At 35.6% G+C, this 11,864-nt stretch overlaps 1 protein-coding gene and 1 pseudogene across 1 annotated transcript; one reads left to right on the top strand and one right to left on the bottom strand.

Annotated features, from left to right (window-relative positions):
• Positions 1-1,171: 1,171 nt before the first annotated feature.
• LOC114732202 (transmembrane protein 87A-like) lies at positions 1,172-6,488 on the top strand (annotated as a pseudogene).
• Positions 6,489-7,517: 1,029 nt separating this feature from the next.
• Positions 7,518-10,786, bottom strand: LOC114732206 (mRNA turnover protein 4 homolog). Its single transcript, XM_028919498.1, has 8 exons — positions 10,674-10,786; positions 9,871-10,036; positions 9,409-9,499; positions 9,254-9,312; positions 9,032-9,092; positions 8,596-8,686; positions 8,425-8,501; positions 7,518-7,953 (listed from the first exon to the last, which is right to left on the bottom strand). The coding sequence occupies exons 1-8, from the start codon at positions 10,699-10,701 to the stop codon at positions 7,837-7,839; spliced, it is 690 nt and encodes a 229-aa protein (XP_028775331.1). The 5' UTR covers positions 10,702-10,786; the 3' UTR covers positions 7,518-7,836.
• Positions 10,787-11,864: the final 1,078 nt, after the last annotated feature.

The raw sequence follows: 11,864 nt of genomic DNA, 5'->3' as shown, positions 1-11,864 counted from the left end.
AATAATTCTAGATACATGCCTAAAACCAATATGAACTTAAATTCCTAGTTATATCATAAGTTACCAAACACTTCTATAAATGTGAAAATTAAAAAAATAACACTAATTATTAAAAAAAATAATGTTAACTGTTAATATTTTTAAAATTTTTGAGATGGTATTAAATTGAAAATTTTTAAATAGCCATACTTCCTCTGTTCTTTAGTAATTTCATACCCCATTATATAGACCAAAAAAATTAGTTAAAGAACAACAAAAATTAAAAATTAAAAAAAAATTTCAAAATATTCTTACTTATGGGGAGAGAGATAATAAAAAGAAAATAAAAATTGATATAACAAAAGAATTATGAAAAAAAAAAGAACAATGTGATGAATAGAAATAATGGTTTAAGAAATAAAATAATAAACATATTAAGTATAAAATAAATAATTAATAAGGACAAATAAAAAATTTGTTACTAAAATTTAAAACAATTTGTAAATATTATTTATATTCAGAAACAAGAAGAGATCATAGTTGTTGTTTTAAAAAAAAGAGAGAGAGTATTTCCAAACAATTTAATTTATTAAAAATAAAAACACTAAAACAAAAACAAAACAAAACAAAAAGAGATACATGAGCGCGATGAGCAGCCTCCCTCCATGTCACGTGCCTCAATTTCGCGTAAGAGCTAGGGCCTCCGCTTAGAATATGTTTGGTACGAGGGATTTGAAAAGGACAAGAAGAAGGAAAAAGAATTTTAATTATTATTTTTTTATTGGCAACATACAAATTTTAGAAAATGAGAGAAATTTTAAAAAAAATTTCTTCCATCCCCCTCAAAATTAGGACTATTTGGAAAAAAGAGAAAGAGTAATATTGTTTGTCACATTATGACCATTGTACATCATATTTTAAAATAAAATAAAGGTAAAAGTATTCATGTTAAAAAAATTTCTTCTCTCTTTTTATGAATCAACAAGGTAATATAAAATTTTTTTTTAAAATCCAAACAAGATAATATTCAATCGTTTCACTCTCCTTTCCCCTTTAGCCAAACAGACCCTTAAATTGACGCTTCAACGATCCCACACCAAATTCCTTCCTTCCGTTTCGCTCTCCCCTGCTACTACACGCCTTGCACACTCTCTCTCCTCCCCTCCCTCCATTTTCGCTGATCCATCTCACTCCCCCTTTCTCTATCCTGCATTTGTCGGCATGGATTTAGCATTTGAAAGACGAAGATCTCTCTTGCGTGGCCTATTACTTGTCTTTGTAGCTTCCGTTCTTGTTGTTACCTCCAATGCTTCAATTCACATCTACGATAAGGAGCCCTTCAAAGAAGTGGGCAATGCTTACCTTCTCTCCGGTGGCAGTGAAGGTATAGTAGCTTCTCTCAATGCTGCTCCTCCGACGGGCATGTCATCGATCAACGATGGCCATTCTTACATTCGGTAATCTCTAAATCTGGATTCCTTCCTACTCTCTGATTGTGATTTGGATTTGTCAAAATATACCCTCTTCTCTCCACAAAAGCTTAAGCTGCTAAGCGTCAAGATTGGGTGCCAAGGACTAAACTTCGAATAATTTGTCATAAAGGCTCTCACAGTATTAATAGACGGTTTTAACTCAAAATCTTTAACTGCGAAGGGGTTATGCATAATTTCATTATAATTTTGGAGGTTCGGATTGAAAACTGAAGGGTAGTATTGAACTAAAAGGATATTTCCTAAGTGGCACACTTTTGTTCGTTGCTTGACTTTGGCTTAATTATTATGGCTGGGGAAGGGAAATGGAAAACAGGGTTTATGCAGTTTTTCCTAAAGCTTTCTTTCGTGATTTAAGTGATTCATTGTATCTAAAATTGATACATAGGTGAAGCTGCCAGGCTTGCTCCAATTTATAAAACTTTCTCTTTGCTTAATTTTGAAGGCTACAAGATGGGACTTACAAAATGAACTAAATGAAACCGATTCCTGCGCTTGAGCATAAGATTCACGAAAAAGTAGGGACAGAAGGAAACTACTGAAATGGGTCGATGGAGGTAGTTAATGATTGAAATTTTTTTTTGGGGGGGGGGGGGAGAGCAATTGCTTTTAAACTTATTTTGGAGACGTATTTTCCTCACATTGTTCCATAAGAAACTACACGCAGTGTTGGGGGTGGAGCTGAATAGAGGATTAGGACAAAACCCTCGTACTTCTTTTATTTCATTCTGTTCTAATAATTAAGTCTGCTATAATTTACCAAGATGGGAGGTGCTATCATGCAACTTAGGTCAACTTTTTGAATCATTATGAAGAACTGAGAAAGACGTGTATGTTGACAAAACTGATATTAATATATCAATAACACTGATGTAACATGTACTATTCTTGGAACACTGCCATTGGTTTTTATTTATTTTTTACCTCTTTGAATTTGGCAACAAACATAAGTGGAAACACTAACTTGTTATTTTGGAAACAGATTTGAGAATATCACCTTTAGGAGAAGTAAGACTGCTGCCAAACGTATGAAGCATAGTACTGGGTTGGTACAGATTATAATTTTTGAAGCAGCTGATCGTAATGATATTGGTGGTTCTGCATATGGTGGACAACGGGCCATATGTTGCACCCCTGATTTAGCTAAGATGGAAGGCTGCAAGCAAGGGGAAGTTATCAGGAGACCTTCTGCAACAGACATTAATTGGCCTGTCATTTTAAATGTACATTTCAGTGGAAAAATCTTAACAACAAGTCTAGATTTTAATGAAGTTCCCATCACGAAGACTGGAATGTATAATTTGTTTTTTGTAGCATGCAACCCAAAGCTCAAGGACATGGTAATGAGTGGAAGACAATCTGGAAAAACCCTGATGGGTTCTTACCTGGTAGGATGGCCCCTTTAAAGAAGTTCTATGTATTCATGACACTTGCTTACATGTGCCTTAGCCTTGCTTGGTTTCTTCAGTACGCAAGGTTTTGGGATGACATACTGCTGCTGCTTCAGCACTGTATCTCAGCTGTCATTGCTCTTGGTTTATTTGAGATGGTTTTTTGGTATTTTGAGTATGTGAATTTCAATAATTCTGGAATGCGACCTGTTGTACTCACAACGTGGGTTGTCACCATTGGAGCCATAAAAAACAATATCACGGCTTCTTATTCTCATTGTTTCAATGGGCTATGGTGTTGTGCGGCCCACTCTTGGTGGCCTTACCTCAAAGGTTCTGTTACTTGGAATAACTTACTTCCTAGCATCTGAGTTACTGAATATTGCTGAATATGTGGGGACCATCAATGATGTATCAGGAAGGGCAAGGCTTCTTCTAGTCCTTCCTGATGCTTTCCTGGATGCATTTTTGATATTATGGATTTTCACATCTCTTTCAAGAACTCTGGAACAATTACAGGTACCCTTCCCTCCCATTCATATTATTTTGCAATGTTCTACCTTTAAGATTTGACTCTTCTTTTTTGGGTATCATTTTTTAGGCAAAAGGAGTTCTGTTAAGTTGGATTTATATAGAAAGTTCTCAAATGCATTGACAGTAACAGTGATCTCCTCAGTTGTTTGGATAGGATATGAGGTAAGAGTTTTTATCAGCATATTCTAATCTTACGGAAGAAAATTGACTGTGTAATTAATAATTGACTTTCATGTTTTTGTTTACATATTGCATTATTTCAAAAGAAGACAAGAAAGCAGTCTTATCCTCACTCTGATATGAATTTACCATTACTTTTCATGTTTTATCTTCCTTCCGTAACCTTCACATTCCTGTGGATGAAGGAAATTCATCTAAAAATTATGATAAACTACAGTCTTTGTTTTATTCTCCTGTTTGCTTGATTACAGTAGCATCTAAATAATTTTACAGTTAATTGGCCCCAGATAGCAACTTTAACTGTCTCAGAATTCACACGGGGCATAGTTCTGGTTAGATGCCCTGTCAGTGCTGCCAAATGCATGAGGTGAAAACAGTCTTCTTCTGGGACATACCACCTGGTTTCTGGAAGCCACATTGAACCCTGACTAATTTGGATTGAACTAGGTGGGATCATGACCGACCAGGTTTTGAAAGTCATGTTAAGCCCTAACTAATTTTGATTGAACTAAGTTGGATCTTGTGAGTGTAAAGCTGTTCTCGCAGCAGTTTTCTTTATCCACAAACCTCAAGCTCAAGATTTTGTTTAGGAGAAACAAATGCCGACCCATTTGAACTGATTGCTGTCTGTAGGTGAAAATAGTCTTTTAGCATCATAAAGAATACTCCTTTTTTTGGCGAATACATACTTTATCAAAATGGAAATTGTCTTCGAACATTAATTTAAAAAAAAAAAAGTCCGCTACGATATTTTGTCTAAGCCCTGTGCCTAATGTGATTGTTCCTAGAAATCCAAGATTCTGCTTACTTCCTGAAGAACTTATCTGCAGGCCGTATATTGCATTGTATAGTTGCTAGCATTTTGTACCAGCATTGATTATGAAGTTGTTTATAAAACCACCTTTGACTATCGATCACATTTTCATCGGATAATGCACCAGAAAGGTCCACTAACTGCATGGAAGCAGTAAATATCAATATCAAGGGTTCAATAATCATTAGAAACTATCTAATAACCTGGACCTAGTGGAGGAAACCACAAGACTACGCGCACTAGGAGTAACATTGATCAAATGGGGCAAGAATTCAACCAAACCTGACTCAACCAGCAAATCTTGAACATGACAGATTTTTTGTCTCTGAGTGAAGGTATGTTGGACACCTCATATAAGTTAGAAAAGGTAAGCAAGGTTTGAGGGAAAGATATGCCATGACCGGCCATGTAGTTAGCATGGATAGCATGGCATGAGAAAGGTAGGGACTTGTAAGCATTGAAGGACATGCGTTGGCTATTTGTGAGTGTTTCTAGAAGTTTGTTAGGGAATGCTTAAATGTGAAGGAGTGGAGAGCAGAAAGTCATGGGAAAAATTATGGAGTGGATGTGGAGATAGCTAGCATCTCTAAGGCCTGGCACTGCTTTTCTTTCCTGCATGTTTTCATGTCTCCTGTATAGTGGCAACCCTGCCATTGTGGTGATGTGAAACATGAAATGGAGGAGAGAGAGCATGATGTAGAAAGGAGGTGACTGAAATGCTCAATAGCTTTATTTGATAGACAAACGAGAATACAAACGAATAGTTCTGGGGCTTATTTGTACAGCTTTATTCCTAGTTCTAGTTAAACTGCTACAATCCTTATTCAGAATATATCTAAAAGATAATCTAGATAGAATATTCTAATTAAAATAAAATAAAGCATTCTAATTATCTTAGGATGACTGTATTGTCATCTCTATCTCCTTCAATGTGCTATTCTTCTTTAATACTTTTGAAAGAAATATTCTGGGAGTACGTTATGCCTGGTTTTAATTATCTTTGGCATAATAAACACGTCTTTTGATTTTTTATTTGAACTGCCATTACCGTTTGCTGCATTTTAATTCTACAGCTGTACTTCAAAGCCACGGATCCTTTCAATGAGCGGTGGCAGAGTGCTTGGATCATAACTGCTTTCTGGGACATTCTAGCATTTGCATTGCTCTGTGTTATATGCTATCTCTGGGCCCCATCTCAAAGCTCTCAAAGGTTCATTCCTTTTTTCAAATTCTAAGTAGTAATTATGTTCTTTCCTTCCTGCTGTTACCATTGACTGTGTTCTCTATAGAAATGAATCAATGATTTTTAAAATGGATTCGCATAAGTTGGCTACAGAATTTCAGCATATACTTCTCTCCTGCTAAGAAGAAAATATTACATTGTGCTTGGAGAAACTCAAGGCCAAATTCCATGATATTAATGTTTGAATAATGATCAATGGTTACAAGTGAAAAATCGAATGAAAGTCCCCCCCCCCTTGGTGACAAGATCAAATGAAAGTTACCGCAGAGAGTATTGTGTTGTATGTCCCAGGCAAGGTTTATATGCTAATTTCTCTTGCTATTTGTCACTTTTGTGACTTGCCGATCTTGAAATCACTTGAAAAGATGACATTTGGCTTTTTCTTGCTGAAATGCTTTGGCATTTTGTAGTAGTAACTAGTATGACTGGAAAGCATAAAAGTGGCGTGCCTATTCATGTTGGAATTCCTAATTCAAGTGGCCTAAGAGTCTCGTCCATATGCTTTCGTGCTGATATAGGAATTCCTAATTCAAGTGGCCTAAGAGTCTCATCCATATGCTTTTGTGCTGATAGAAACCTTTCTAACCATGCACAGGTATGCATATTCTGAGGAAGTGGGAGATGAATCTGATGACGAAGAAGCTCAATCTCTAACGAAGCAAGAAACCGAACTAAGCTCAGTCAAGCAAGAGAAGAATGCTGGAAATAATGAATCCTTTGATGAAGAAGACGAAGTAGAGGAAGACAAAAGGGAATAACGTCTCTCAACAACTTCACTGTCTTGCCAACTAGGTTGATCTCACATTTGTGCCACGCCACCACACACGAGCCAAAAGGTTTAGTAAATTGTTTTTGACCTATCGGATTAGAGAGATGGAACAGCTCTGATATGCCTATTTTTTCAGAAGCATTTCCTTGTAACATTGTGTTTGTAATTAATGCACAGCGTGCAGTCCAAATGGTGATGACCAATACGGTATGCTAGTTCTCCTCGCCCTTTAAAGTGTAGAGCAGGGTTAGCGCTTGCCTAGGTTGATGAGATTGAGTTAAACAAGAACAGAGTCAATGAAGGTTGACCAAATTAATTTGATCAGGTTACATCCAGCATTAACACAAAGGGTCTGGTGTTGTGGATCCTTTGTTTGATTCTTTTTTTGTGATATGTTATTATTAGCTACCCCACAAATTATGGTGAGCCCTTTCTTTCTAAAACTACTATAATAATTCATCTAACTTGTTTCTTTTCTTTCCTGACTACAAGACAAGAATTAATGTTTTATTCTTCACAATTAATTGTTGCTGGGTTATGGGCTTCTAATGAACCTCCTGATGCCCATAGTAATGCTCAGTTTGCAAATGAGGGGGGAAAAATAGACGTCCTAGAAGCATGCAAATTGACCGATTTTATTTTCTTAACATTGCATAATTTGTTCCCGGTAGAGAACCAGTTTTGATCACAGGATATTTTATCTGTGAAAAAAAGTTTAATTGTATGACTGAATAACGTTAAGATGTACCGTCTTTTTTCAGCTATCAAACTTCAGTTGAGAAGAGAATGCCTCTTGCTGTTTTGACTTGGTATGCTAACAAGGCAAGAGATATTTAATAGTTTCTTGCATCATTAAGTTCAACACACATCCTAACATTATAATTCCCTTCATGCTAAATTTAAACATTTTTCGAATTAGAACGACAGATAAGGTTACAAATAGAATTAAACTGGTAACCTCGGAAGCGATTTAATTTGCATTTATATATACACACATATATATTCAAGTATGGAACAAATTATCAAAAAAAAAAAAAAAAGACCCTAAATGAGAAAGGTTCGGATAGAAATGAAACACGAAATTTATGTTCAGGGTACCATTTTCCCCCATCCACCGTAAAAATAATGTAATTGACTAAAGAATAACTGGGATGTATTGGAAGGAAAAACAGTTCAGTAAAAGATCCAAAATTCATGAGCGCAAACAAAACTGAAGCTACATAAAGCATATCTAGCCACTCACCTTTGACAACATTTTCAAGATTACAAAACTGGGGGCTGCGGAAGTGATGGACTAATTCTAGAAATAAGGCCTAGAATACATATATATAGGTTACAAAAACACGCTCACGCCAAAAATCCAGGACGCCAGAAGACCACACAAGTTATGTTGCCACTGAATCGAGAAGCAAACCCATCTCCGCCAAATTGAAATTCTAATTCGTTTCCACGTCTGAATCATCTGGTCCTTGTATGTACAGCTCAAAATCGTCAGGACTACATCTGCATATCAGATGGAGTTTAAATGTAGCCATCTGTATTCCCAGTAAACGCTGCAAAGAAAATCAATCAGATATTAGTTCGCAGAAAACATCTTAAAAAAAAAATCAAAATTACAATGCCTTATTCTATTATCATTGAAAATCATAATACTCAAATCGTGTAGCTGCTACTTACTCCGGATTGAAGTGGTGCATAGAGGGCAAAGTATATACTTACAACCTAAGTTGCAAATGAATCTATATGCATGAACGTAGGCAATGTTTGACATGCAGAAGTTAGACGATGACAGGGGAAAGAGGAAGGAAATGTGATAGGAAATGACCCTGACCCTACATTTACTCCCAAAAAAAATCCACAAATCAATAAAATCCATCATTGATATAGATATTCCTCATTTACCAGGGAGATGGATATAGAGGGAAAATGATGACAAGACAGTTAGATAAAACCCATTACTAAAGAAGCTATCTGCTCCTATGATGATGACAAAAATACTCAGGTACTAAAACAAGTGAGCTAACCAGTATGCGAGATGCCTCAGGTGACAATGGCTTCCCCTCCTCACAGACAACAAAATCTGAGACAAGTTCCACCACTCCTGCAATTTATAACTTATTGATTATTGGTAAATTCACATTTATGTGCTTTTGAATCATATTTGGAAGGGGGAGGGGAAGAAAACTACTGTGTACCTTTATTTAACCGGACAGGCATGCCTTGCTTCCGTAGAAATGGCTCCATCTCATGGGTGAACTGCTCCAAAGGACCTTCTTTGAGTTCCACCTAAAAAATTTTAATGATTGAATATCATTATATAAACAAATTACATGGACATTCTACAAAATCCCATAGCCAAGAAGCCTCTCCATTTCCTATGGAGCATCACCGAAAGAAAAAAAAATTGCAAGAGCGAGATGTAACCGCTATAACCTTGCCCCTTTGAGCCTATAATCAAATGCTATTCATCAGAATCAAAGTATGAAACTATTAACACAAGTTAACAGATGAATGCAGCACACAAACTAGACTTTCTCATTGACCCAATACAACTGAAACAAATATCTCCAGCCACTTCCCATCGCTAGCCAATACACCTTTAAAATGAAAGCCAAGAGCATGAGAAATAACCTTCTCAGTCGCAGTGCTTCCTGTTCTCGCAAAGTCATACTCCTCAAACTCGTTAAATAACCTGCAAAACACAATCAGAAATGTTTAGATTAGTCCAGTTTCTACCAAAAGGTTGATCAAAGTGGAAAACAAAAACAATACCAGCCTTCACTCAGTCCATTGGCCTGTTCCTTTTCTACTCTTTCTTAGTTTCATGACAATATTGAGAAGAGCGAAAATTACCTTTCAACTTCTTCTTTTGGCAAATTTGTAAAACACATTCCAGCATCTCCTCGCAGAAGCTTAAGTAAAAACCAAGAAAGATCGAATGAAAATAAGTTCACTGAAAGTAAAATACTACCACATGAGAAATAAGCCTATAAATATTGGCTACCTACCTTAGAAACCTTGTGAAGACCAGGTCTAATCTCATCAGCAGCAGAATGACCTAAAGCGACCTGCATGACTTTGTTTGACCCCAAGAAAAACCTGAAAGTTAAATGACAGGTTGCAGTAGAAAAAAAATTAGTAATCATATAATCACCTTTGCATGAGAAGCCCAGATACTTTGTGAAAGCATACAGTTCCCTAAGTTCATGAAGTTTTCCTCAATGGGTGGCTTCACTACAGAATGGAAGTCTAGAACCACTATAGAAGACGCATCTCAAGAGACAGAAATTTTACAATCAACACTAACACGACCTCTATTTTTAGATTATAAATTAAGAACTAGGGAATGATTTTTAGCTCAGCTATCTAACAAACTGATGACGACTCCCAATCAATAAGCACCAAATCCATGGTTTATCTTAGTTTCTACCTTCCAGCAAATGAAAAGAACATGCAGAAATCAATATTACCTGCTGTTAGATTTCAGTTGCTCCCTGAACTCCTTGAATTTCTTATTTCTCATGTTTTCAAAAGAGAACACATACACTGAGCTGTATTTTTCAGCAGCCTCTTTTATGGCATTTACTATTGCTTCTTTATGCTCCCTCCCCTTTTTCTTAGTCTTCGAGAGTGTGACTGCATTTCCACCAACAAACAAACAAATTAGGTAAGACACCATCAATCAGAATATACGCCTGTAAACTGCTTGATTTTAAATCTCCATGGTTGCTTTTATAAGACTGGTTAGACAGTTAATAGTTCTGACTGGTAACTGACAAGTTGAACTCATGACAAGGTAAAAGTGAAAACAAAATACCCTCTCGACCAAGCCACAAAAACGTAGATCGTTGACGTTAGGCTCAGCACCAAATCTAAAGTCGATATTAATGTGAACAATTTAAATTAAACTTGAGATTTCGAGGAAGGACACTTCTAAACTGTCAATTTTTGCAGACAAGAGTAAAACAAGTTAATAAACTTCAAATGTTTTTTCCTGCTTCAACCTCATATTCAGACGCAACCCTTCGGTTCACTAAAAGACGGCTGCTTGCTATAACAGCAACCGAGAAACAAAAGCAGAAATCTTAGCTGAGGTGTAGGCCTCAAGTTTAATCATTCCCACATCTCAATGAACAAAAGAATCAAATTTTACCGATGAAACCAAACAGAAAACTTTTTTAATAGCGTTAACAAGAATCCCAATTTCCTCGCCAAACGAATGAACAAAAACATTGAACATAGAAAAATATAAGAAGCTTAACAGAAACAAAACCTGTTTTATTGCGTTTGGACTTCGGCATTTTTTGTTGTGACGATGCCTCCTTTTGGGTTCTCGGCTAGGGCTGGTGTTCTCCGCACTGCAGCCTTAGAACCTAACAAGATGGTTTCTTTTTTTTGTATCGTAAGCTTTGTAGGGTTTTGCAGCCGCGGCTCCCGTCAACAGACAACACCATCGCTTTTAGGTTAATAATAAATAATGAATAATGAATTATAGGGACAATGATTTTTTTAAAAAAAGTTGGAATTTTGAAAATATCAAATAAAGAATAAAGAATGTCAACAAAAATTTATTATCATTTATAAATTCAGACTTATTAGTTGTTAATACCAAATAAAGTTGTATTACTAAACCTGATCTGTGACTTATAATTTCCAGTTTCTTTTTCTTTCATTCTCCCTAAATTATAAATTTTACCAGGCATGGCCCAAAAAAAAAAAGGTAAAAGCACACCAAACTACTTTTGAAAGTATTTGGCAATGCAATTTTGTCCTTAATATATTTAAATGGGTGGAATTTCACTCTTCTACTAAAGTATCTAGATTATAAACATATGTTTGCTCCCCGGCCAGATAATCATTTTATTTGCAAAAAATAATGACATTAAAAAAATTAATTAGCTATGAGAAAAAAAACTAATAATATTAATAGTGAACCAATGTTCGAATCTTTGCTGAGAGAGATGTATATTTTTAATGCCTGATAATATTTTAAGCAAGATTGTCTCTAATAATAAGATATCTTTACCTTGAAAATAAAAAAGTCCTTATTACCAAAAGGAGCATGATGCTATTCTTGCAGCCATTTATGAATTCATGATCAGACACTCAGTCAATTTTTAATGCAAAAACATTTTTTTAAAAATTACGTTGAAATAAAGTATAGTTTTTAATTCCAGTTAAATGAATCACTTGGTTGTGAGTCAAGAAGTCGGAAGGATTAGTCTGATGCAAACCATACAATAAGCAAGCAGGGTTAGCGTGTTGGCCAAAAAAGAAAAGGTAAGAAGGGTTAGCGAAATTTGTTAACTTCTAAACATATCTTTAGTAATAGTATTAAATTACTGGGTTCACTTCATTTGATTAGTATTATTTCGAGTGTCAAGGCTTGCTAGGGAGTATAATGTATAAGTATTTATATACAGCCTAGACAAACTCATTTTACTTCCTTATTTCATACTCCTCA

The sequence above is a fragment of the Neltuma alba genome, unplaced genomic scaffold, assembly GCF_004799145.2.
Source record: "Neltuma alba isolate B1F8T4 unplaced genomic scaffold, ASM479914v2 tig00012889_pilon, whole genome shotgun sequence".
In the NCBI taxonomy this organism is placed as follows: Eukaryota; Viridiplantae; Streptophyta; class Magnoliopsida; order Fabales; family Fabaceae; genus Neltuma; species Neltuma alba.
The sequence above is the reverse complement of the archived record's forward strand: the minus strand, read 5'-3'. Positions and strand labels throughout refer to the sequence as shown.